The sequence below is a fragment of the Coregonus lavaretus genome (genome assembly GCF_964263955.1).
Source record: "Coregonus lavaretus genome assembly, chromosome: 3".
Lineage (NCBI taxonomy): Eukaryota > Metazoa > Chordata > Actinopteri > Salmoniformes > Salmonidae > Coregonus > Coregonus lavaretus.
The window spans coordinates 52,386,763-52,414,514 of record NC_139990.1 but is presented as its reverse complement, the minus strand read 5'-3'; the positions used below and the strand labels follow the sequence as shown (position 1 = coordinate 52,414,514).

Here is a 27,752-nt window from a genome sequence, read left to right as displayed (position 1 = left end):
TTATGGGATATTGGTGGCTGGAGTATTATGGTCTGTCAGAGAGCGGGCGGGAGGAGGAGTGTCACCATGACAACGGGGTTGCTAAGGGGCTGGGACTGAAGGGGAAGGGTGTGTGTGCAGTAGAAGTGTACGTGCATGAGCATGTGTGTGTGTGTGTGTGTGTGTAGAGGGGGGAGGTGTGTGCAGGATGAGTATTATGGTCTGGCCGTTGCGAGGTAACTATGCAGAGTTGTGTGAGTGTTACAGAACGGAGGGGGGGGGATTATTCTGGGATGTCTGCCCCCTTTGTGTGTTTGTGAAGATGTTAGCTAAGCTCTGCTAGCCACTGAGGCTGGGGGAGAGAAGGGGGACCGAGAGTGTGCAACGTGTTTTACGGGGTCATTAACGACACATTGTATTACGCTGGATATTGTTGCTCATTAATTTATATTAAAGACTAATACAATTTCTGAGAGACAATTATTACACGAAGGAAACCCATCTCTAACAGGGACTACAGTAAGTTTCTCACAAGTCTTAGGGGTTTCACTTGAACCCTGACTGTAACTGTAAATTAGCCTAAATTGAGTTTGTATCGCGAGTGGGGCAGTATTCCAGAGAAGTGCTATAATATATATATATCTATTCAATACACGATGATTGACGGGTGTCCATTGCTACAGCTTCCTGTGCGGTGTGGACATAGGCATGCCAATTGAAAACAAATGTTTTTCGATGTAATTAGATAGTTAACATGTCACCCCTTGACCTGTCAATATAATAAATACTTATTATTAAGCGAAAAATACCAATAGGATTGCTCATTCAAGCAAAAAAATGTTTTCTTCTTACAGCGCTCCCCCCTCCTCAGGACACCCCCGTTCCATTCTCCACCACCCACACGTCATTTGCCCTCCTCCCTCACAAGATCGGGCAAGGTTCGGCGGAGGGATTAGCTCGCTTTTAATTGAAATTAATTATTATTGAAATATGTCGGGAAGCGAGGACGAGAGGGAAGACTTGGGACCTACGGCACTTGCACATGGTAAGACAGCGATCAATTTTTTCAGAACAAGCATGCAGGTTGGTAACGTTAGTTAACGTTACGTTAGCTAGTTAGCTATCTAATTTGCTAGCTACTCTAGTCTTGTACTAGTAGTGACAATTTACGTTAGGCAGCCCAGTTTGCTAGCTAGCCGAATGTTTTGCTTCTACACTAGCTGGCAAACTTGATAGCAAGCTAGCTAGCTACCTATAGAGAGTGCGTAAGGATTTGCGCTGTCAATGCATGCTTGTTGTTGTTAGAAGTTGCGTCCACGACCATTTGCTGGCAAAGTCACACGAGTCATGCCTCTGTTCGGTACTGTACTGGCAACTGGCGTGCACTGCATATCTTTCCATCAAAATGTATCCAAAACGCTGTCAATAAAGCTTGTCTGGAGTTGACAGTTTCAAAATGTTATACAAATCCCTCGGTAATCTATGAATATATTTTTTAATGAATAGAATTATCTCATAATTATCTCAATCAATTATGCATTCTATTCAATCAATTCCTGTACCATTTCCAACGGCAGATGAGGAGGAACCAGAAGAGGCTGCGTCTGACATCGAGGTCCCCACCAAGTCAAAGAAGAAGAAGAAAGCCAAGAAGAGCCGTGAGAGCAGGATCAGCAAGAGACCAAGACCTGTCAGAGAGGTAGGATGGGCATGATCCTCCCTTACATGAAGTAGCCTAGTCACAGATATCAGGGATTGCTCCAAGGAAGTTGGGAGGGAAAATGCATTTTGAAGTATAATAATAATATGGATAGCCCCTAGCCTTTGACCCTTACCTTTTGACCTGACCTTAGTATCAATTTTCAGCATTTGTGAGATTTATTTTTCTTCGTATTTGCATCTAAATTGACTCATTTTGTTTCCTATCTCAGGAGGTGCCAGTCAGCTCACCAGAACCCCTCTTAGCAGTAGAGCAAGTAGCGAGGGAGGAGGAAGAGGGTGGAGGAGGTAGGGCCAGGTCAGAAAGCGAGGGAAGTGATTACGCCCCGAGGGGGAAGAAGAAGAAGCGCTCCAGCTCCTCCAAAGACAAGAAGAAGGGAGGAGGGACAAGTGGAGAGAAGGAGAAAGGAGGAGGAGGCTCATCCAGCTCCAAGAGTAAACGCAAAGAACCAGAACTAGAGAAAGATGATGATGATGATGAAGATGAAGAAGAAGAAGATAGCCAGGTGAGGATGAAGGCTAAGAGGATGTAGGTGGTGTGGGTGGGTTGTACAAGGGAGACGTTGGAGCTGTTCCCTGTTTAGACTTTGAAGCAGCCCCTGCAATGCACTTAAGTTTCTAAGTGACCCTGAATGTAATGATATCCTAACTCCTCCCACTCTCCAGGAGCCCAAGAGCTCGACTCAGCTGCTGGAGGACTGGGGCATGAAGGACATAGACCATGTCTTCACTCAGAAGGACTACACCACCATCACCAACTACAAGGCCTTCAGCCAGTTTGTCAGGTTAACACACCTCTCTCACGTCTCATGTTTTCTACTTGCTTTTTGCTATTCTCCTTCTGTTTCCACTGCAGCAGGTTTCAGTACCACTTCATCTGGATAGCGCAGCATTTGTGGATCGGGGGAGAAAGTTACTTCATATCTGTGTGACTGAGCTAGCTACGACCAGTCTGAAACTGCCCCTACTTCTACCCCAAACTTAAACTAACGTAGCAGGCGTAAAAAGACACTTGAGCAGAGTCCCCACATCCGTTTTTTCAGAGGAAATGGAAGTTAGGTTGAAAATACTGTATCCTTGAAAACCGCAAACATCGGCTTTCTGCCGGCCCCCCCATAGAGTGCCCCAAACTTAACCTCTGTCTCTCCTCTGGCCTTACTTCCCCAGACCCCTCATCGCAGCCAAGAACCCCAAGATCGCTGTGTCCAGGATGATGACTCTGATGATGGCCAAGTGGAGGGAGTTCAGCACCAACAACCCTCTGAAGGTAACACACCCAATACAAGACATTGCTATTACATGACATTACATTGCTATAACATTACATTACATTGCTATTACATGACATTACATTGCTATTACATGACATTACATTGCTATAACATGACATTACATTGCTATTACATTACATTACATTGCTATAACATTACATTACATTGCTATTACATGACATTACATTGCTATAACATGACATTACATTGCTATAACATGACATTATATTTCTATTACATGACATTACATTGCTATTACAATACATTACACATTTATTTTGACTATGATTGCATGTTCTTTATAGCAACGGTCCTGATTTCCATCCTGCCTTGTCTAACCCTCTGTAGGGCTGTGCCAGTGCCAACGCAGCCCTGGCAGCTGCCAACGTGGCTGCGGCCGTGGAAAGCATGGTGGTGGCAGGGGCAGAGGCAGGAGGGGATACTGGGGCGGGGGGTAGTGCCGCTAAAGACTCCTCTCCAGCTGCACCCGCTTCCATACCTGTAGCTGTGCCCGCTCCGCCCGCACCCCCACTCCGCAAGGCCAAGACCAAAGAGGGCAAAGGTGAGGAACAAGTTAGAGGAATGCTGATGGAGGGAGCATGTATAATATTATTGTTGGTGGTTCGTTGTTGTAGAATAAGGGGATCATTTAACTCTGTCCGTTTCCCTCTGCAGGCCCCAATGCTCGCAGGAGGTCCAAGCCCAACCCTAAGCCTGCCCCCAAGCCCAAAGCCAAGAAGGTGGCTCCGCTCAAGATCAAACTGGGAGGCTTCAACAGCAAGAGGAAGAGATCCTCGGTAAGAACACTAACTTGTCTGAGAATCAACTGATATGCAGTAAGCCTTGCCTTACTTCTGTCCCACAATTCTATCATTGTATCTTTGTGTCTGTTTCTCTCTCTCCCTGTGTTGTTGCAGAGCGAGGAGGATGAGCTTGACGTGGAGAGTGACTTTGACGACGGGACCTTTGAAGTGTCGGACGGCTCCAACAGCCATAGCAGCCGCTCCAAGAAGAAGGCCAAGTCCGCCAAGAAGAAGAAGAAAGGTTGGCATGGAAACGCAACTGTCATCTCTTGACCTCTCATTCCATGTAGTGGAGGTGTTAGAACACCTGTGTCTTTTACTGTGCTTGGGGCTATAGCATTTAGACCAGTGGTCAGTTACATACCTTAGTTCAGGAGAGCTATAGGGGGTGCAGGCTTTTGTTCCAGTCTAGCACTAGTACACTTGGTTCAACTAATTATGTTGTTGATGATCGTGTGATTAGAGGAATCAGATGTAGTTGCTCTGGGCTGAAACCAAGGATCTGGCTCTCAGTCAATCATCTGATAATATTAGATGTTTTTAACAGGACCATCATCATGTACCATCCCCCTCCCTCCTAACTTCCCCTCTTCCCATTCCAGTTGAGGAGGATGGTGACGGTTATGAGACAGACCACCAGGACTACTGTGAGGTGTGCCAGCAGGGAGGGGAGATCATCCTGTGTGACACCTGTCCCAGGGCCTACCACATGGTCTGTCTGGACCCTGACATGGAGAAGGCCCCCGAGGGCAAGTGGAGCTGCCCCCACTGTGTAAGTACACAATGTACCCAGTCTGAAGTCGGCCCATAGTCCAACCCATGGCTAGGTAGAGTTGACACCATATTGCTTGTATATACTCTATGTATTTTCTCTTTAATGATTAAAGATGGGTGTGATATCCTATTTTTGATGTTGACCTTTCTCCTCCTATCTTTCACTCTCCCTCCCTTTGTCCTTCATCACATCACTCCCCCCCCCCCCCCCCGGTTCCACTCTCGCTTCCCCTTCATCGTTCCACTCCCCTCTCTTCCCATTTCTTCTCAACCCCCCCACTCTCACTACCCCCTCCACCACACCCCTCCCACATTCTTGTCCCCCCCTCACCCTCCTGCTCTCCCCTCCCACTCTCTTTTTGTTCCTCTGTCCCTCCCTGCAGGAGAAAGAGGGGATCCAGTGGGAGGCCAGAGAGGAGCTGTCTGAGGGAGAAGGGGAGGACGAGGAGGTGGGGAGGGATGAGGGATGGGTGGAGGAGGAGGAGGATGACCATCACATAGAGTTCTGCAGGGTGTGTAAGGATGGAGGAGAGCTGCTGTGCTGTGACACCTGTACCTCCTCCTACCACATCCACTGTCTCAATCCCCCCCTCCCTGAGATACCCAACGGGGAATGGATCTGCCCACGCTGCATGGTGAGCCCTGCTGCCACACACACACACAGACCGACAGACCGAGAGAGAGAGAGAGAGAATCTCAACGTATGGGTGTTGGATGTACATTATTATTAAAGAGAACATGTTCTGTCATATGTGTGTGGGTGGATACACCTACATCATATGGAATTATTGATTTGAGTTGAGTCAGCTATACAGCTGGCATTTAACTCTAATTTCCGATCTCTTTAATGCTGCCATTGTTTTTTAAATGTATAAAGACGGAAGATTGCAGATAGAAATAGAAATGCATTATGTAGTGTTGACACGATTGACAAAGAAGGTATTTTCTACACAATATACACTGCTAAAAAAAATTAAGGGAACACTTAAACAACACAATGTAACTCCAAGTCATTCACACTTCTGTGAAATCAAACTGTCCACTTAGGAAGCAACACTGATTGACAATAAATTTCACATGCTGTTGTGCAAATGGAATAGACAACAGGTGGAAATTATAGGCAATTAGCAAGACACCCCCAATAAAGGACTGGTTTTGCAGGTGGTGACCACAGACCACTTCTCACCATGCTTCCTGGCTGATGTTTTGGTCACTTTTGAATGCTGCCGGTGCTTTCACTCTAGTGGTAGCATGAGACGGAGTCTACAACCCACACAAGTGGCTCAGGTAGTGCAGCTCATCCAGGATGGCACATCAATGCGAGCTGTGGCAAGAAGGTTTGCTGTGTCTGTCAGCGTAGTGTCCAGAGCATGGAGGCGCTACCAGGAGACAGGCCAGTACATCAGGAGACGTGGAGGAGGCCGTAGGAGGGCAACAACCCAGCAGCAGGACTGCTACCTCCGCCTTTGTGCAAGGAGGAGCAGGAGGAGCACTGCCAGAGCCCTGCAAAATGATATCCAGCAGGCCACAAATGTGCATGTGTCTGCTCAAACGGTCAGAAACAGACTCCATGAGGGTGGTATGAGGGCCCGACGTCCACAGGTGGGGGTTGTGCTTACAGCCCAACACTGTGCAGGACGTTTGGCATTTGCCAGAGAACACCAAGATTGGCAAATTCGCCACTGGCGCCCTGTGCTCTTCACAGATGAAAGCAGGTTCACACTGAGCACATGACAGAGTCTGGAGACGCCGTGGAGAACGTTCTGCTGCCTGCAACATCCTCCAGCATGACCGGTTTGGCGGTGGGTCAGTCATGGTGTGGGGTGGCATTTCTTTGGGGGGCCGCACAGCCCTCCATGTGCTCGCCAGAGGTAGCCTGACTGCCATTAGGTACCGAGATGAGATCCTCAGACCCCTTGTGAGACCATATGCTGGTGCGGTTGGCCCTGGGTTCCTCCTAATGCAAGACAATGCTAGACCTCATGTGGCTGGAGTGTGTCAGCAGTTCCTGCAAGAGGAAGGCATTGATGCTATGGACTGGCCCGCCTGTTCCCCAGACCTGAATCCAATTGAGCACATCTGGGACATCATGTCTCGCTCCATCCACCAACGCCACGTTGCACCACAGACTGTCCAGGAGTTGGCGGATGCTTTAGTCCAGGTCTGGGAGGAGATCCCTCAGGAGACCATCCGCCACCTCATCAGGAGCATGCCCAGGCGTTGTAGGGAGGTCATACAGGCACGTGGAGGCCACACACACTACTGAGCCTCATTTTGACTTGTTTTAAGGACATTACATCAAAGTTGGATCAGCCTGTAGTGTGGTTTTCCACTTTAATTTTGAGGGTGACTCCAAATCCAGACCTCCATGGGTTGATAAATTTGATTTCCATTGATCATTATTGTGTGATTTTGTTGTCAGCACATTCAACTATGTAAAGAAAAAAGTATTTAATAAGATTATTTCATTCATTCAGATCTAGGATGTGTTATTTTAGTGTTCCCTTTAATTTTTTTGAGCAGTGTATTTCTTTGTGAATGTGTATCTGATTGTTCCTGAATTTCCCTCCTCAGTGCCCGGGCATGAAGGGTAAAGTCCAGAAGGTTCTGACCTGGAAGTGGGGTGAACCCCCACCCCCTACACCTGTGCCCCGCCCCCTGGACCTCCCGGCCGAGGCCCCAGACCCCGTCCCATTGGCCGGCCGACCAGAGAGGCAGTTCTTTGTCAAGTGGTGCAACATGTCTTACTGGCACTGCTCCTGGGTCCAGGAGCTACAGGTGACACACACAACCAGCAATATGCAGGCTCAATTAGGGCTGTGGCGGCCATTACATTTTGTCAGCCGGTTATTGTCATGCAAAAGTCTGGCGGTCTCACGGTAATTGACTGTTAATCTCCAGGCCTCCACGCATACAAGCTGCTGATGTGCACCTTTGGAACATCTACATTTAAAAAAGTATACTAAACCAATTTAATGTACACCATCACAATAAATCCATTATTTATTTTAGTCAGGTCTAAAGAAACATTATGATATGAAGAAAATATATTTCAGGTGAACATAATATGAGTTGGCCTACTGTAGGCCTATGTTATCTGTCTATGCTCCATGCCATACATAGGAGTACCCTTTGAAGAACCCTTTTTGGTACCAGGTAGAACACTTTTGGGTTCCATGTCAAATCCTTTCCACAGAGGATTCTACTTGGAACCCAAAAGGGTTCTACCTGGAACCAAAAAGGGTTACCCTATGGGGACAGCCAAAGAACACGTTTGGAACCCTTTTTTCTATGAGTGTAGGCTTGTTCATTTAGCTGACAAGATATGTGTAACGTATATGCCAGGAGTCAGGAAACAGGTGCAGAAGGTGAGTTTAATAATGAAAAGATACAAAATAACAAACATGAGAAGCATACTGAACCTGAGAGAAAACAATACCACCTAATGACTGATGACAACTGAGGGCTAAATAAAGGGGGACTAATCACGGAGTAAATGATGAGCCGGTGTGCGTAGTAGAGTAGCCAGGGGCGGTGGTTAGTAGACCGGCGACGTCGAGCACCGGTGGGAGGGAACAGGAGTAGGTTTGACAGTAGGTTTGACATGCCATTATTTTATTTTATATGATTTTCTAGTAAGAAGAATATCATTGAAATTAGCTGAATAAAATAGAAATAATATTTTTCTCATTACGGAGCGAGTGCGCATATGAAGTGGATATGTTGAGCGTAAAAGTGATCACTTGAAAATGGTCCTATATGCTAGATTCAATAGTTATTTGGCAACTTTAGTTGTGAATGATAAAACCGTAGAATATCTTAGAAATCAGACTGCTTCGATTTTATAGCAGAGCATGTGCTTAATATGAGCAGCTGAGAAAGAAATACAAGAACACTTATTTCACTCCACGCATAATAATACAGCCCACACTCAAAGGCACAATCGAATTTGTTTAATTTTGGACTATAGGCTAGACCAATTATGTACCAAAGACATCTTAAATCAGTTTTATGTTTTTCTGCCATGTGTAATATGCGGTTGGCTATGTACATCATCATTTTAATTCAGGTTTTTTGTCGAGCTTGGGCTCATAAGCCTATGCATATGCATAAACTCTAATATGCGAATGGGGTTTTGAAAAAATTATCACCTGAGAAAGCGCTGTCCATTTCAAACAACATCCACAACAACCATGTTTTACACTGTTTCAACCTGCTGTTGAACTTCTTTCTTCAAATTGACCATCACAGTGAGGTGAGTTTTAAATGTATGATAGGCTTACTGTTTTGATGATAAGTGTTTGATGTGATTTTCGAATGCATTTGCATTGATGTCAGAGTGGGTAGAGGGACAATAGAGCCCTGAGTACCAGATCATTAGGACCTGATGGTAGTTATCAAGTTGGGTACTACCAAAGCATGTCCAGAGTGCATAAAAGGAGATTACCGTGACTCAACGGTCACGTGGAATTTTACTGCGGTCAAGACTGCTGGTGTGGCGGTAATACGGTCACCACAACAGCCTTATGTACTAGATAGAGAGTAGACTCATCTTTTTCCCTCCTCACTATTTTCCCTTCCTCCAGTTGGAGCTGAACTGCCAGGTGATGTTCCGTAACTACCAGAGGAAGACGGACATGGACGAGCCCCCGCTGGTGGACTTCGGAGGGGAGGGGGACGATGACAAGAGCACTAAGAGGAAGAACAAGGACCCCCTGTACGTCCACATGGAGGAGGAGTTCTACCGCTACGGAGTCAAGATGGAGTGGCTCATGATCCACCGCATCCTCAACCACAGGTAGAGCACACACACCTGGGATACACACACTAACACACACACACACACACCTGGGATACACACAATAACACACACACACACCTGGGATACACACACTAACACACACACACACCTGGGATACACACACACACACCTGGGATACACATGCTAACACACACACAAACCTGGGATACACATGCTAACACACACACACACACCTGGGATACACATGCTAACACACACACACACACACCTGGGATACATACACTAACACACACACACACACACCTGGGATACACATGCTAACACACACGCGCACACACACACACACACACCTGGGATACACATGCTAACACACACACACACACACACACACACACACACACCTGGGATACATACACTAACACACACACACACACACACACACACACCTGGGATACACATGCTAACACACACACACACATGCACACACACACACACACACCTGGGATACACATGCTAACACACACACACACACACACCTGGGATACACACGCTAACACACACACACACACACACACAAAAACACACACACACACCTGGGATACACATGCTAACACACACACACACCTGGGATACACACGCTAACACACACACACAAAAACACACACACACACACCTGGGATACACATGCTAACACACACACACACCTGGGATACACACGCTAACACACACACACACACCTGGGATACACACACACCTGGGATACACACGCTAACACACACACACCTGGGATACACACGCTAACACACACACCTGGGATACACACGCTAACACACACACCTGGGATACACACGCTAACACACACACCTGGGATTCACACGCTAACACACCACAGTATAGGTAACATACTACCTCCTAACACAGGCGTGTCAAAGTCAGTTCTGTAAAGGAAAGGCAGTTTATTTGTTGTAAAAATAGCAAATGTTTTTTTAAAAAACCTCTGTATCCTATTTGTATCATTACAGATGTAAATGATAAAATGTGCATCACCATAATATCATAATTCTCTACTTCCCCTCTCCTCCTCTCTCCAGTGTGGATAAGAAGAACAACATGCACTACCTGATCAAGTGGAGGGATCTGGCCTATGACCAGGCCTCCTGGGAGAGTGAGGAGATGGACATCCCAGAGTACGACCAATACAAGCAGACCTACTGGAACCACAGGTACACACACACACACACACACACGAACATGCACACACTCACCCATGCATGCACACACAAACGCCGACATCTCTGCCTATAGCAACCTATAGTAACCTATAGCAGTAATCTAATCCTCTTCCTGTCTTGCATCTTTCTCTACCTACCCCCTCTTCCATCTCTCTCTTTCTCTCTCTCTCTCTCTCTCTCCTTCAGAGAGTTGATGTTGGGAGATGAGGGCAGGCCCGCTAAGAAGCTGAAGAAGATAGCTAAAGTGAAGAAGAGTGAGAAACCCCCTGCTAACCCTGTGGTGGATGTAAGTACGGGTACTTCCTTGTTCCTTTTCATGTGAATCTTCCAAATCTCCCATTGACATTGATTCATGATTCTGCTCTATGATGTAAATTAAGATGTTTATCTTCCACTTCCCCTCCAGCCCACCATCAAGTTTGACTATCAGCCAGACTACCTGGACACTACAAGGGGAACGCTGCACCCCTACCAGCTGGAGGGCCTCAACTGGCTGCGCTTCTCCTGGGCTCAGGCCACTGACACTATACTGGCTGATGAGATGGGTCTAGGCAAGACTGTCCAGACCGCTGTCTTCCTCTACTCACTCTACAAAGAGGTGTGTTGGTAGGGTCTGTGTTGGGGTCTGTGTTGGGGTCTGTGTGTGCTGGATAGGCAAAAGGATGTAGTCATCTGATTCCACAGCGATGTGTTTCTGAGTGTGTGTGTGAGAGAGAGAGATCCTGTGTGTATGTAAGTTTGTGTCTCTCGTCCAGTCTGCCTGCCCCTGTCAATAATTTCATTCAGTGGGGGTAGTGGCAAACCCTGGACGAACAATAAAACCACCCATCAAAGGGGACTAGTCCAAAAAGAGGGACTCTGTCCTAAAGGCAGGGCGGGACAAATACAAGGAAAACTCCACCTAGTCTTATCAGAAGGATAGGTTGAGTTATTACCCTACTGCTAAATACCTAGCTACGTGAATTATCAGTTGAGTGTTAGGGGATAAGGGCCGGACATGTCAATCGGACTTAGGCAATTCCCTTTTCTGATTCAACTGAAGTGTTTTACTCACTCGCCTATTAATCCCTGACCTTCCACCCCTCAAGGGTCACTCCAAGGGCCCGTTCCTGGTGAGCGCCCCCCTGTCCACCATCATTAACTGGGAGAGAGAGTTTGAGTTGTGGGCCCCGGACATGTACGTGGTGACCTACGTAGGAGATAAGGACAGCAGAGCCGTCATCAGAGAGAACGAGTTCTCCTTCGAGGGCAATGCCATCCGGGGGGGCAAGAAGGCCTCTAAGATGAAGGTGAGCGACGAATGGGATGGGAGGATGGGGAAAGACTGATAATGTACAGTCATGTTTTCTGTTGTTGATTTTTTCTATCTCCCTCATTCTATCTTTATTGTTACCCCCTAATCCTCTGCCCCCTCCCTCTCTGTCTGCCCCCTGCAGAAAGACTCATCGGTGAAGTTCCATGTCCTGCTGACGTCCTATGAGCTGATCACTATAGACCAGGCTGTGCTGGGCTCCATAGACTGGGCCTGTCTGGTGGTGGATGAGGCCCACAGGCTGAAGAACAACCAGTCAAAGGTCAGACACACACCAGTACCATAACCATTATAGCCATAACCAGTACCATAACCATTATAGTCATAACCATTATAGCCATAACCAGTACCATAACCATTATAGCCATAACCAGTACCATAACCATTATAGCCATAACCAGTACCATAACCATTATAGTCATAACCATTATAGCCATAACCAGTACCATAACCATTATAGCCATAACCAGTACCATAACCATTATAGCCATAACCAGTACCATAACCATTATAGTCATAACCATTATAGCCATAACCAGTACCATAACCATTATAGTCATAACCATTATAGCCATAACCAGTACCATAACCATTATAGCCATAACCAGTACCATAACCATTATAGTCATAACCATTATAGCCATAACCAGTACCATAACCATTATAGTCATAACCAGTACCATAACCATTATAGCCATAACCAGTACCATAACCATTATAGCCATAACCAGTACCATAACCATTATAGCCATAACCAGTACCATAACCATTATAGTCATAACCAGTACCATAACCATTATAGTCATAACCAGTACCATAACCATTATAGTCATAACCAGTACCATAACCATTATAGTCATAACCAGTACCATAACCATTATAGTCATAACCAGTACCATAACCATTATAGTATGACATATCGTTGCATACTGAACACAGCGTTATTAGTATAGCTATGGTTATAACCACTCAAAGATGAGAGATCACCCCGTTTTGTGAAGAGGGCAGCTGAAGTATAAAAGTCTGTCTCTCTCTGTGTAGTTCTTTAGGATTCTGAATAACTACCCTCTCCAGCACAAGCTGCTGCTGACTGGTACACCTCTACAGAACAACCTGGAGGAACTCTTCCACCTGCTCAACTTCCTCACCCCAGTGAGGTTCAAGTCAGTATGCCTACACTACTGTGTGGTGGGGGGGGGGGGGGGGGGTGTGAGTGCTGCTATTGCTTAGTGTTTTGTGGTCCTGATGTTTCTTTTTGAACAAATCCAGTAACCGAAACAATAACAAAAGTCACCCCTATGAGGTACAAACTGACCCCGCTTCTCTCCCTCTGCTCTGCAGTAACCTAGAGGGGTTCCTGGAGGAGTTTGCTGACATCGCCAAAGAAGACCAGATCAAGAAGTTGCATGACATGCTGGGACCACACATGCTCAGGAGACTGAAGGCTGACGTCTTCAAACACATGCCCTCCAAGACTGAGCTCATCGTACGAGTGGAGCTTAGCCCCATGCAGAAGTGAGTGATGAGGAGGAAGAGGGGAGGGTGGAGGGGAGGATGGTGGTAGGAATCAAATCAAATTGGATTCATCACATACACAGTTTACAGCAGGTATAAAAGGTGCAGTGAAATGCTTACTTGATAGCTTCCTCAACAGTGCAGTACAATCAGTGCTAGCACATGCTAATGAGTGGAGAAGTATAGAAAATAAGGAAATAGAGGATTGAATGTCAGTAGTGTAGTGTTGCAGAAGTCTCATGTTGGCTTCTATTTCTTGTTTTCTGGTATTAATTTAATTGTGTGATGCAGGAAGTACTACAAGTTCATCTTGACGCGTAACTTTGACGCCCTGAACACCCGCGGAGGAGGAAACCAAGTGTCCCTGCTCAACGTGGTCATGGACCTCAAGAAGTGTTGCAACCACCCCTACCTCTTCCCCGGAGCTGCAATGGTACGATCCAAACCCATTATCGGAGACATGGGCCATACCATTGATTTAATGCTTGATGGAGGGCATCAATTTGTGTGTGTGTTTGTACACGAGTAAATGTTGTCTTGAATGTTTATGATTTTGTTGGTTATATTATGTGTTAAGAGGCTTTGATCAGCATGCAGTCTACTTGATGAGTTTTAATTCATTAATTGACTGATGTTTAATTGATTGATCTCCTGCAGGAGGCGCCAAAGATTCCAAACGGAATGTACGAGGGCAGTGCCCTCACAAGGGCTTCTGGGAAACTGACTCTGCTGCAAAAGATGATGGTTAAACTCAAGGAGGGAGGACATAGAGTGCTCGTTTTCTCTCAGGTACACATACACACACACACATACACACACACACACACACACACACACACACACACACACACACACACTAACTGTCTCTGTCTCTTGGTAGATGACTAAGATGTTGGACCTGCTGGAGGACTTCCTGGAGAACGAGGGTTATAAGTACGAGAGGATTGATGGAGGTGTAACGGGGGGCATGAGACAGGAGGCCATCGACCGCTTCAATGGTGAGACACACACACATGGGTTCATGGATACACTAACGACAGCACAATTGGAACACTAACTTTAACTGTGAAAATATGAAATGGAAGTAACTATTTGTCTTTTGTCTCCTCCCTCCCTCTTTGTATCCCTCCCTCTTTCTCTCCCTTCCCCTCTCTCTCCCTTCCCTCTGTCTCTCTCTCCTCAGCTCCTGGCGCCCCTCAGTTTGCCTTCCTGCTCTCTACCAGAGCGGGAGGTTTGGGCATCAATCTGGCAACCGCCGACACCGTCGTCATCTACGACTCTGACTGGAACCCCCACAACGACATCCAGGTACACACACACACCACACACACACACACACACACACACACACACACACACACACACACTTGACGCTCTCCTCCTGCTCACTTCTCCTCTTCCAATCTCTTCCCATCTCTCTCTCTCAGGCATTCAGCAGAGCTCACAGGATTGGTCAGAATAAGAAGGTTATGATCTATCGCTTCGTTACCAAGGCGTCTGTGGAAGAGAGGATCACTCAGGTAAACACAGTATACCAAAGCCTACCAGACTCATACATAGTGGTAGGTAAAAGACTAACTCCTCTTCTCTCCTCCTCCTCTCCTCCTCTCCTCATCCTCCCCTCTCATCCTCCTCTCCTCCAGGTGGCTAAGAAGAAGATGATGTTGACCCACCTGGTGGTACGTCCTGGGCTGGGCAGTAAGACAGGCTCCATGTCTAAACAGGAGCTGGATGACATCCTCAAGTTTGGAACAGAGGAGCTGTTCAAGTACGAGCTGGGAGAGGGTGAGTCACTAACTACTAACCATAACCAGATCAGTCCACTCCAAACAGGTAGCCATTCCTGTTGTCGGAGGCCGTAGTATCTGCTGCTTTTCCTTCAAACTAACGAGTGATTTAGACCTGGGAAACTAGGTGTGTGGCCTCTCCAGTCTTTCTTTCTTACACACTCTTTCCTTGTCCCTCTCTCTTTCCTTGTCCCTCTCTCTTTCCTTGTCCCTCTCTCTTTCCTTGTCCCTCTCTCTTTCCTTGTCCCTCTCTCTTTCCTTGTCCCTCTCTCTTTCCTTGTCCCTCTCTCTTTCCTTGTCCCTCTCTGTCTCAGGGGACAACAAGGAGGATGACAGCCAGGTCATCCACTATGATGACAAGGCCATAGACAGACTGCTGGACAGGAACCAGGAGTCAGAGTCAACCGAGGACACAGAGATCCAGAGCATGAACGAGTACCTCAGTTCCTTCAAAGTGGCCCAATACGTCGTCAAGGATGAGGAGGAGGAGGTGTGTGTGTGTGAGAGATACTGTGGAAGGTGATGAACAGGAGAGATGACCCATACTTCTGAGAGTGTGTGTTATTACACTTCTTATTTGTGTGTGTGTTTGTAAACCGAGTTCTTCCATCCTTGCTAACCTGTGTGTGTGTGTCCAGGAGGAGGAGGTGCAGCGTGAGGTGATTAAACAGGAGGAGTCCGTAGACCCAGACTACTGGGAGAAGCTGCTGAGACACCACTATGAGCAGCAGCAGGAGGACCTGGCCCGTAACCTGGGGAAGGGCAAGAGGACCCGCAAGCCTGTCAACTACAACGACGGCTCTCAGGAGGAACGAGGTAGTAGACGGGGTACAGAACAACGCTGCACAATGCAACCTTTTTTACCTACTCTGTGTGTGTGGATGTGGACATGTGTTTATGTGTGTGGTAGGTAAGGTGTGTGGTATAGGAGTGTGTATCTTTGGTGTTATATTGGAGCATGTGAGTGTGTTTTGTGTGTGTGTGTTAATGGTTTGTGTTCGTATTACATGTTTGTCCATGTCCCATCTCTGTCCTCTGTGTTTTTTAGGTGTTTCTAGTAGTATTCTAGGATTAAGCGTGGGCATGATGTTTCCTTCCTGCTGTCTCAGTACTCTCTCCTATCTGTCTCTAACAAGATTGGGGTCAATTCCAGTTTCAATTCAGGAAGTGAATTGAAATTAAATTTATGTTTGAAAATTGCCCACTGACAAGAATGTGACCCCAACCCTGTTAATGACTTTGGTATTGACTAGTTTAGTTTTCTTGTGAAGTTGGTTGAAGTGAATTTCTGTGATTGTATCTATTCTTCACTCTCTCTTCCTTCTCCCCTGAAAACAGAGCGGTCTGTGTCCTAAAACTCTCTGATTGGCTAATCCTGTCTCTTCCCCGCCCCTCTCTCTCCATTCTATAAGCAGATTGGCAGGAGGATCAGTCTGACAACAACTCAGATTACTCTGTGGCCTCCGAGGAGGGAGATGAGGACTTTGATGAGCGATCAGAAGGTAACAAACACTATTGTCATGAATTCATATTGATTACAGTGCATTCGGAATGTATTCAGACCCCTTCCCCTTTTCCACATTTTGTTACAGCCTTATTCTAAAATGGATTAAATAGTTTCCCCCCCCCCTCATCAATCTACACACAATACCCCATAATGAGAAAGCAAAAACTGGTTTTTAGAAATGTTAGCAAATTTATTAAAAATAAACATCTGAAATGTTATATTTACATAAGTATTCAGACTCAGTACTCAGTACTTTGTTGAAGCACCTTTGGCAGCGATTACAGCCTTGAGTCTTCTTGGGTATGACGCTACAAGCTTGGCAAACCTGTATTTGGGGAGTTTCTCCCATTCTTCTCTGCAGATCCTCTCAAGCTCTGTCACGTTGGATGGGGAGCATCGCTGCACAGCTATTTTCAGGTCTCTCTAGAGATGTTCGATCGGGTTAAAGTCCGGGCTCTGGCTGGGCCACTCAAAGACATTCAGAGACTTGTCCCGAAGCCACTCCTGCGTTGTCTTGGCTGTGTGCTTAGGGTCGTTGTCCTGTTGGAAGGTGAACCTTTTCCCCAGTCTGTAGTCCTGAACGCTCTGGAGCAGGTTTTCATCAAGGATCTCTCTGTACTTTGCTCCGTTCATCTTTCCCTCGATCCTGACTAGTCCCCCAGTCCCTGCCGCTGAAAAACATCCCCACAGCATGATGTTGCCACCACCATGCATCACCGTAGGGATGGTATTGGCCAGGTGATGAGCGGTGCCTGGTTTCCTCCAGACGTGATGCTTGGCATTCAGGCCAAAGAGTTCAATCTTGGTTTCATCAGATCAGAGAATCTTGTTTCTCATGGTCTGAGAGTCCTTTAGGTGCCTTTTGGCAAACTCCAAGCGGGCTGTCATGTGCCTTTTACTGAGGAGTGGCTTCCGTCTGGCCACTCTATCATAAAGGCTTGATTGGTGGAGTGCTGCAGTGATGGTTGTGTTTCTGGAAGGTTCTCCTATCTCCACAGAGGAACTCTGGAGCTCTGTCAGAGAGACCATCGGGTTCTTGGTCACCTCCCTGACCAAGGCCCTCCTCCCCCGATTGCTCAGTTTGGCCAGGCGGCCAGCACTAGGAAGAGTCTTGGTGGTTCAAAACTTCTTCCATTTAAGAATGATGGAGGCCACTGTGTTCTTGGGGACCTTCAATGCTGCAGAAATATTTAGTTACCCTTCCCCAGATCTGTGCCTCGACACAATCCTTTCTCGGAGCTCTACGGACAATTCCTTCGACCTCATGTCTTGGTTTTTGCTTTGACATGCACTCAGGAACACAGACTGGGGCAAAGGTTCACCTTCCAACAGGACAACGACCCTAAGCACACAGCCAAGACAACGCAGGAGTGGCTTCGGGACAAGTCTCTGAATGTCCTTGAGTGGCCCAGCCAGAGTCCGGACTTGAACCTGATCGAGCATCTCTGGAGAGACCTGAAAATAGCTGTGCAGCAACGCTCCCCATCCATGGGAGAAATGCTCCAAATACAGGTGTGCCAAGCTTGTAGCGTCAAGAAAACTCGAGGCTGTAATCACTGCCAAAGGTGCTTCAACAAAGTACTGAGTAAAGGGTCTGAATACTTACATAAATGTGATATTTCCGTTTTTTATATTTAATAAATTAGCAACATTTTCTAAAAACCTGTTTTTGCTTTGTCATTATGGGGTATTGTGTGTAGATTGATGAGGGGGAAAAAACTATTTCATAAAATTTAGAACAAAGCTGAAAATGTAACACAATTTGGAAAAAGTGAAGGGTCTGAATACTTTCTGAATGGCTGTATGTGTCCGTGTCCGTGCGAATAAATGAATCTGTGTGTGTGCCAGTTCGGATTAGTCCTTGCTTGTGTGTTTTCGTGCAAATGACAGAAAGTGAAAGAGTGTGTGCATTTGTGTGTGAGAATGAGCGCCAGAGAGAGCGACTCATTCTGTCAAGCAGTTGTAACAGGCCAATTCAGTTATAATAAAAGTACGAGACTATTCCACACAACAAGTCTAAGTAAGCAGAAGCACAAACCCAATCCTTTATGGCCGAAGGCTTTTAGAAAGGGCGGTAAACCCCAACTACTGATACAGGGTTAGATATTTGTTAATCCCCCTAATGGTTAATTTAGGATTGGAGGATAGAATAATCCGAATATAGATCTGTGGTTAAGGTACGTTTCTATCTGGAGTGTTACGAAGCTATGTCCCATGCTAACGTATTTCAAACTGCACCTACATATTATACAGAAACAGACTAACTCCTGCATCGACTAGTAGGAGAGGGCAGCTAAATGTACACAATGTATCAATTCTGTACAGTGAATCATCCACGAACTCCCGAGTGGCGCAGTGGTCTAAGGCACTGCATCGCAGTGCTAGCTGTGCCACTAGAGATCCTGGTTCGAATCCAGGCTCTGTCGTAGCCGGCCGTGACCGGGAGACCCATGGGGCGGCGCACAATTGGCCCAGCGTCGTCCAGGGTAGGGGAGGGAATGGCCGGCAGGGATGTAGCTCAGTTGGTAGAGCATGGCGTTTGCAACGCCAGGGTTGTGGGTTCGATTCCCATGGGGGTATGAAAAAAAAAAAAATGATGTATGCACTCACTAACTGTAAGTCGCTCTGGATAAGAGCGTCTGCTAAATGACTAAAATGTAAATGTAAATGTTCTTTTTGAGGATCTGTTAAAATTCTTCACTTTTTGTAGTTATTTTGAAGTTTATAGTGTAGCGCTCATACATATAATTAGATGAAACTGTTGAATGCACGTATGATTACATCCATTCATTGAGTTTATGGATATCCAATAATTGTTAAGTTAATATGTGATTGTGGTCAACATGACATTTGGTTAAACTACAAGTGTTTTGAAATGGAAGGATTGCAGGTAAAAATTCTGGTGTAGAATACCTTTTTATTTACATTGTTGGAACAACATTTCCATTGATGAAATTCACACACAAATCCAGGACATTTATGTGTGTATGTATTCTGTAAGAAAGACAATATATATTCGATATAAAGAAGCGATTTGGTTGCAAAACAATAATTAATACGATGTTAGTCAGAAATGTGGTCTGGGTTTGAACCATTAATTGAACGGCAGATGAGTTACCGATTGCGCCACCATAGTAAATAAAATAAAATAAGTGATCTCAGATTTCTGCCTGAATCAGCGACTCTTAAATCCTGTCATAATCGTACATATTTCCATGCTAAACAGTAAACGCGTTGACAGAAATTTAATCTGATGTCTCAGTTGACGTTCGCGGCACAGAACATTCAGAACGGATTTTATTACAGCGCGACAGATACAGTAGTTACTGGCGGTTACATTTTTCTTTCTTGAGGTGTTCCTTTCGATCATCTGCCCGTTTCGATAGCTACGGTCAGTGAGTGAGTGCTCTTTCAAGACCGGACATAGCGAGGAGTTGCAGCATCGTCTGTGAATATGCTAGCTACTAATTCAATTCAAAGGGCTTTATTGGCATGGGAACCATGTTTACATTGCCAAAGCAAGTTAAATAGATAATAAACAAACGTGAAATAAACAATACAAAATGAACAGTAAACATTACACTCACAAAAGTTCCAAAGGAATAGAGACATTTCAAATGTTATATTATGGCTATATACTGTGTTGTAACGATGTGCAAATAGTTAAAGTTAGCTATCAGCTAACCTTCGCTAATATCGGGGATGTATTCACTAGGAACAAAACGGAGAGGGACCTTCCTGAATTTTTTCAATAGAAACTCTTGTTTAGGCTACGTAGCAAACCGTTTTCCGTTCGCAACTGTTTGAGACGGTTTGCTAAGGTGTGAACTAATGATACACACCTTTGCCACCTTGCTCTGAATTTTTTCAGCAAGTTCACTGATGATGTAGCAACAATGTATCAATGTATGTCTTTCTGACAATACAGGGTTTGAATCCCTTATCATGTCACATTTTATGGTACACTATTTCAAATAGGTCTGTCTGCAACTTTTATCTGTAATTGGTTGTATAAATTGCAAAGGCTTTGCTAAAACAACATCCGGTAGAGGAGTAAAATAGCACACAATTCCATGCTGTTTTGAGGGATCATTCAATCAAAATCTCATATAGTGACGTAGCGGGTTTACCCCAACTCTATTGCAGGACAAATTGTGTGTGTGTGTCAGTACACATTTATATGTGTGTATTTTCTGTGTGAGACTACCATGACCTGTGTTTCTCCCTCCAACCAGCCAACTCCCGCAGGCCAAGCCGCAAGGGGTTGAGGAACGAAAGGGACAAACCACTGCCCCCCCTGTTGGCCAGAGTGGGAGGCAACATCGAGGTCAGACTGCAGCTTCTATCAGTCTCCCTCCCTCCATCTGTCACTCTTAAAATAAAAATCGACACATTGTTCTCTTCATATCTCCCTCTACAAGCAGTATTTTCTTTCTCCATGTCCATTTCTGCCTGCACATTTTCCCTCTCTCTCTTTACCACTTGTCTTTTGACTCTTTCAGTGTGTATGTTGCTCTAACCCCCCCCCCCCCCCCCCCCTCTCTCTCAGGTGTTGGGCTTCAATGCGCGCCAGAGGAAGGCCTTCCTGAATGCAGTGATGCGCTATGGGATGCCTCCCCAGGATGCCTTCACTACCCAGTGGCTGGTCAGAGACCTCAGGGGGAAGTCTGAGAAAGAGTTCAAGTGAGTCTGTGTGTGTGTGCAGTCTAAGTATGTGTGTGTGTTCCCAGGGGTCCGTATAACAGTATTCTCTCACTCCCTTCATCTTTCCCTCTCAGGGCGTATGTCTCTCTCTTCATGCGTCATCTCTGTGAGCCGGGGGCTGACGGAGCGGAGACTTTCGCTGATGGGGTTCCACGGGAGGGGTTGTCACGGCAACATGTCCTTACTCGCATCGGTGTGATGTCATTGATCAGGAAGAAAGTAAGCAATGTCGTTTCTTTGTTTGTTTACAGCATTTGGTATTGTTTTGTTTTAATTTATGTATGTATTGATTGTATTGATGTCCAGGTGCAGGAGTTTGAGCATGTGAACGGCCAGTGGTCCATGCCCTGGATGATGGAGCTGGAGGAGAACAAGAGGCTGGCAGCCATCGCTGCTGGAGAGGACGTCAAAACACCTTCTACTGGAACCCCCGCTGACACACAGCCCAACACCCCCGCCCCAGGTACACACACACACACACACACCTTCTACTGGAACCCCCGCTGACACACAGCCCAACACCCCCGCCCCAGGTACACACATACACACACCTTCTACTGGAACCCCCGCTGACACACAGCCCAACACCCCCGCCCCAGGTACACACATACACACACCTTCTACTGGAACCCCCGCTGACACACAGCCCAACACCCCCGCCCCAGGTACACACACACACACACACACACCTTCTACTGGAACCCCCGCTGACACACAGCCCAACACCCCCGCCCCAGGTACACACACACACACACACACCTTCTACTGGAACCCCCGCTGACACACAGCCCAACACCCCCGCCCCAGGTACACACACACACACACCTTCTACTGGAACCCCCGCTGACACACAGCCCAACACCCCCGCCCCAGGTACACACATACACACACCTTCTACTGGAACCCCCGCTGACACACAGCCCAACACCCCCGCCCCAGGTACACACACACACACACACACCTTCTACTGGAACCCCCGCTGACACACAGCCCAACACCCCCGCCCCAGGTACACACATACACATACACACACACACACACACCAGCCCAACACACAGTAAAATGAAAATATGCTCAATCATTCTCTCACTCACTCTCTTTTTCTCTGCCTTTCTCTCTGTCGCTAACAGAGGACCTCACTAAGTCTGAAGACACTGGCAAGGAGACGGAGGTAAAGAAGGAGGGAGAGGCAGAAAAGGACGGCAGGGCGCACAGCAAGACAGAAGACCCAGAGGTGAGCAGTCTTTATTAGATTATACTGCACCATCATCAGTGTCATCACAACCCTAATCCTAACCCCTTTTTCCTCCTCGCAGATTATTGAAATCCCAGACGAGACAGAAAAACTCTCGGAAAGGAAAGAGGCGGAGGGAGAGTCCTCCACGACAAAGAACGAGAAAGAAAAGGACAAAGACACAGAAGAGGAGAAGGAGAAAGAGACTGAAGAAAAGGAAACCAAGGAAACCCCAAAAGAGACAGCAGAGGAGGAGAAGGAGAAGGATTCCCCTACAGAGGTCACGGGTGAAGGGTCAGAGGCCACAGCAGTGTCAGAGGAGGCCAAACCTAAAGGTCAGTCGGGACAGTCAGGGTGATACAGATACTGTATGAAGGTCATGTCTCCTGTGGTTGTGACCTCTGACCTGTGTTCAATCTGTTATAGTGGAGGAGAGCAAAGAGGAGATGGACACCAGTCCTCCTGCAGAGAACAAGAAAGGTAGGGTCTTCCGTTCCATACACACATGTACGCGCACACACACAAACAAACATATGGTGCTTACCCAGTATTCTTCCTCCCTTCAGAGCAAAAAGAGGAGAAAGATGGTGTGAAGACGGAGGAGTCTGGCAAGCTGCAGAATGGAGAGAACGCTAAAGAATCAGTGGCAGCAGCAGCGGTGGCGGTGAATGTGAGTGAGGAGAAGAAGAAGGCTACCAAGCAGAGGTTCATGTTCAACATTGCAGACGGAGGATTCACAGGTGCACACACATATCTAGGATCAGCTAACCCTCCCCAACTCCCTAACTTTAACCATTGGGGGGCAGGGAGATGCAAAACTGACCTTTGTTCATTTTCAATCTCTCTCTCTCTCTCTCTCTCTCTCTCCCCCCCCCCCAGAGCTCCACTCTCTGTGGCAGAACGAGGAGAGGGCAGCGACCGTCACCAAAAAGACATTTGAGATCTGGCACCGTCGCCATGACTACTGGCTGCTGGCTGGCATCATACAGTATCCTTTCACTCTGTACCAACATCACTCTGCTAATCAAAGTGTCGAGGAGAATGGTATTAATTGGATCAGGTATGTTAGTGCTGGGCTGGAACTAAAACCTATAGACTCCTGTATCTCTCCAGGACCAGGGCTGGAGACCACTGCACTACTCAGCAGGTCAGAGGTTTGGTGGGAGGACTGAATCATTGTGATGTATTGACCTTTGACCGTGGCGCCTCTCAGACACGGTTACGCTCGCTGGCAGGATGTGCAGAGCGACGTGAAGTATGCTATCCTCAACGAGCCCTTCAAGGGGGAGATGAGCCGAGGGAACTTCCTGGAGATCAAGAACAAGTTCCTGGCTAGGAGGTTTAAGGTGCGCTGGGATGGCTTGATGTTTATGGCTGCTTCTGTCTATTGATCCACTCTCTGTCTTCTTTAATCTCTCTCTCTCTCTCTCTCTCTCTCTCTCTCTCTCTCTCTCTCTCTCTCTCTCTCTCTCTCTCTCTCTCTCTCTCTCTCTCTTCTCTCTCTCTCTCTCTCTCTCTCTCTCTCTCTCTCTCTCTCTCTCTCTCTCTCTGAGTGTCTGTTCAGCCATCCCTCTCTCCTACTCTCTCTTCCTTTCTGTTAATCGCTCTGTCTACCTCTTCCCTCTCCTTCTCTCCTCCTGTCATATCCCTTACTTCTCTCTCTCTCTCCCTCGCTCTCTCTCGCTCTCTCCTCCTGTCATATCCCTTACTTCTCTCTCTCTCGCTCTCGCTCTCTCCTCCTGTCATATCCCTTACTTCTCTCTCTCTCTCTCTCCCTCTCTCTCTCTCGCTCTCTTTCTGTCTCTCTGTCTCTCGCGCTCTCCTCCTGTCATATCCCTTACTTCTCTCTCTGTCTCTCGCTCTCTCTCTGTCTCTCTCTCTCCTCCTCTTACCCCTCTCTATCTCTCTCTCCGTCTCTAGTTGTTGGAGCAGGCGTTGGTGATTGAGGAGCAGCTTCGCAGGGCAGCCTACCTGAACATGTCTGAGGACCCAGCCCACCCCTCCATGGCCCTCAACACCCGCTTCAGTGAGGTGGAGTGTCTGGCCGAGTCCCACCAACACCTCAGCAAGGAGTCCATGTCAGGGAACAAGCCTGCCAACGCAGTACTGCACAAAGGTAGGCTACACACAGACTCACTCTCTTTCTTTCTCATTTTCACTTTTCTGTCTCTGCTTTTCTGACCCATTTCATCATCTTTCTCTTTTTCTTATTTCTCTCCCTCTCTCCATCCCTTTGGTTATTTGACTGTGGTGGTGGTGGTAACTCTTCCTCTCTCCTTCAGTTCTCAAACAGCTTGAGGAGCTTCTCAGCGACATGAAGGCTGACGTCACCCGTCTCCCGGCAACCATCGCCCGGATACCACCCGTCGCCGTGAGGCTACAGATGTCGGAGAGGAACATCCTCAGCCGATTGGCCAGCCGGGGGTCAGAGGTCACTGGCCAGAGCCAATCACAGACCACACAGCAGCAGATGCAGGTGCCACGCTGACCAATTCCGCCAGTCCTCCCCTAGGCGTCCTCCCTCCCGTGTTTTGGAATCAGAGAGTGACCCTCATCTCACCTCCACTCTGCACCTCTCCTGTTCCCAAACCAAAACTCACACTCTGGACAGTAGAGTAAGGTCTGTACCCCCCCAACACCTCTTCTCTGGACACACAGCAGACTACAACTGCTTCCTCTTCACCCAAAGACACCTGGAGGAACACAGTCTCTATTCTCCACTGGGAACACACACCTTCTCTACAGTATCTACCTAATGAACTGAAGCACTGTCTCTGTGTCTGTCTGTTGTGTCTAACCTTCACACAGAGGTTGTTTTCACTGTATCTTTCCCCAACCCTGTCTCTAAAATAGACAGCTGTGTACCTGGCTCTGTCCCATAGAATTAGAATGGGTAGACTGAACATTTCCACTCCAAGTAAAGATTCTATAATATGTGGACTCGTGGTTCTATGGGTATGCAGAATTCAATTCGATATCAACATGTACAATTCAATTGTGCATCAGTGGGTAAATGTGAAATCATGTGGAATTTAGAACTATGTCTGTTCTGCCCATTCCATTTCTGAGTGTGTACCTCTTCTGAGTGTGTGTGTGTGTGTGTGTGTGTGTGTGTAGCTGGGCACACTGCTCCTGACACAGCTCTATACTTTCCCACAGAGAGACTGTTAATAACTATCAACTGATGAGGATGCTTTAGTAGAATAATATTGGTTCTGTGTTACTGCGCCTTCCCCCTCTTCACTGCTCCCCTCACCTGTACACTCAGGTGGTCCATAACACTAGCCTGTTATTGGCTCTCCCCTCTCCTCAGCCACGCCCCATCCTGCAGCTCTACATTCCTGATTGGCTTCTTGAACAATTGCATCACACATGTTCCCGAAGGCCTCGCCCCGTTTTTGACCAAATAAGGACATGCAATAGCTCCACAAGTTTAGACACATGGGACGGCATTGAGAATGATGGCAATCTCTAAATTAATTAAATGTCTTAGTCTAACGTTTTCTTTTACATTCTGGAATATTATTATGGTTACCACCTTGTTGTTTTTATCGTTACAGTTTCTTTTGAGAACTACAATAAAAAGGGTAACAGTTTGTGAAGCTTGTTTCCTTGTCCTTTATTATGTGAGGGAATTATTACCTGGTCACATTACATTGTAATGACCAATGGTACGTGTCATAATTTGACCTACAAGGTCTGTGGATTTGCAGGAGAGGGAAGGAGAACAAAAGAGTCGGGTGGACAGTAAGACGGAGAGAGAGAGTGAGAGAAGAAGAGGGAGACAGGAACAGACTTGTTTTCCCAGACAGACAGAGGTGCAATTAAGAAAATTGGGGGAAATTACAGGGCGGGAGAAAAGACTGCGATGTGATAGTGCCTGCTGATAACTTATCAGGATAGAGAGAGAGATGGAGGAATAGAGAGAGAGAGGGAGGGAGAGAGAGAGGGAAAGAGGGAGAGGGCAATCAGAGGAATTGTAGAGAGCAAGAAGGAAATGCAGAGAGAGGGAACAACAGGGCGAGACGGGGAGGAAATGAGTGAGAAAGAAGAGGTAGAGAGGGGGACAGAAGACTAGCTCATCTCCACTCTGTTGTAGAGACTGGATCTATTCCCCTGGTTCAGTAGGGTGAGACTGGACTGCTGTCTAGAACACCTGAGCAAACGTCCATTCAATGTCTTGTGGGTAAGTACTATCTATAGACACAGTTAGCATGTGAAGCTCACAGGTGTGAAAGGGGAAGAGAGCCCAACTCAAACTGCTGCAGGTGTTTTGTTTCAATAACCTGTATGTTTGTGTGTCTGCAATTCCTGGTGTTAACCACTGTTCTAACACCTGCAGTACAAACGTCTGTTAGTCTGCATGTGTGTGCGCGTGCGTTCTCGCTCGCATGCTTGTGTATGTATACTCTAGCCTTCTGTAATGTATGTATTTTAAGATATTACAAATAATATGTGGGAGTACTAATCATTATGTTCTCATTGGCTGATCATTCTGAGTGTACACCTTCCTATTATTGAGTTGCACCCGCTTTTGTCCTCAGAAAAGCCTCAATTAGACTCCTGCACTCTACAAGGTGTCAAAAGCATTCCACAGGGATGCTGGCCCATGTTGACTTCAATGCTTCCCACAGTTGTATCAAGTTGGATGGATTTTCTTTTGGGTGGTGGACCATTTTTGATACACACAGGAAACTGTTGAATGTGAAAAACCCAGCAGCGTTGCAGTTCTTGACACAAACCGGTGCGCCTGACACCTACGACCATACTGCGTTCAAAGGCACTTCAATCTTTTGTCTTGCCATTCACCCTCTGAATGGCACACTTGCTCAATCCATGTCTCCAGGCTTAAAACCCCTTCTTTATCCTGTCTCCTCCCCTTCATCTACACTGATTGAAGTGGATTTAACAGGTAACATCAATAAGGGATCATAGCTTTCACCTGGATTCACCTGGTCAGTCTATGTCACAGAATCTTTTGTATACTCAGTGTATTTACATATATTTAAATCTCACTGTTAAAGGTCCATGCAAGAGAAACATGATTTGCAAGTCAAAGTGATAGCCCTGGAAGAGTTTTGTTTTGACAATAGTTACTGTCAGACATGGCTCTCACCTTGGGGTCTTTTTCTTTGTTCTTTTTTCATTTGACC

General features: G+C 46.7%; 2 protein-coding genes across 6 annotated transcripts in view; both read left to right on the top strand.

Annotated features, from left to right (window-relative positions):
* Nucleotides 1-277: 277 nt before the first annotated feature.
* chd4b (chromodomain helicase DNA binding protein 4b) lies at nt 278-26,201 on the top strand. 3 transcript variants are annotated; one of them, XM_084158760.1, is made up of 41 exons: nt 278-498; nt 834-1,024; nt 1,557-1,678; nt 1,911-2,204; nt 2,365-2,483; nt 2,866-2,965; nt 3,318-3,531; nt 3,645-3,766; nt 3,887-4,013; nt 4,375-4,544; nt 4,930-5,181; nt 7,121-7,324; nt 9,133-9,344; nt 10,400-10,531; nt 10,727-10,826; nt 10,947-11,138; nt 11,629-11,829; nt 11,977-12,114; nt 12,894-13,015; nt 13,194-13,367; nt 13,659-13,800; nt 14,025-14,156; nt 14,248-14,365; nt 14,551-14,675; nt 14,795-14,887; nt 15,011-15,152; nt 15,469-15,644; nt 15,793-15,970; nt 16,570-16,656; nt 20,897-20,988; nt 21,211-21,344; nt 21,440-21,584; nt 21,672-21,828; nt 22,496-22,599; nt 22,682-22,934; nt 23,026-23,079; nt 23,166-23,339; nt 23,479-23,587; nt 23,813-23,945; nt 24,520-24,715; nt 24,882-26,201. In XM_084158760.1, the coding sequence occupies exons 2-41, from the start codon at nt 970-972 to the stop codon at nt 25,085-25,087; spliced, it is 6,000 nt and encodes a 1,999-aa protein (XP_084014886.1). In that variant the 5' UTR covers nt 278-498; nt 834-969; the 3' UTR covers nt 25,088-26,201. The 3 variants fall into 3 exon arrangements, with proteins under 3 accessions (XP_084014886.1, XP_084014885.1, XP_084014884.1); XM_084158759.1 differs by having other exon boundaries at nt 16,567-16,656; XM_084158758.1 differs by having other exon boundaries at nt 15,793-15,982.
* Nucleotides 26,202-26,464: 263 nt separating this feature from the next.
* Nucleotides 26,465-27,752, top strand: part of ptpn6 (protein tyrosine phosphatase non-receptor type 6) — a 54,173-nt gene continuing 52,885 nt past the window's right edge. The window contains exon 1 of one of the 3 annotated variants that reach the window (XM_084158770.1): nt 26,465-26,785. In XM_084158770.1, the coding sequence (XP_084014896.1) occupies nt 26,775-26,785 (11 nt within the window). In that variant the 5' untranslated portion in view covers nt 26,465-26,774. The remainder of the gene's footprint in view (nt 26,786-27,752) is intronic. The other 2 variants (XM_084158772.1, XM_084158773.1) reach the window with 2 other exon arrangements.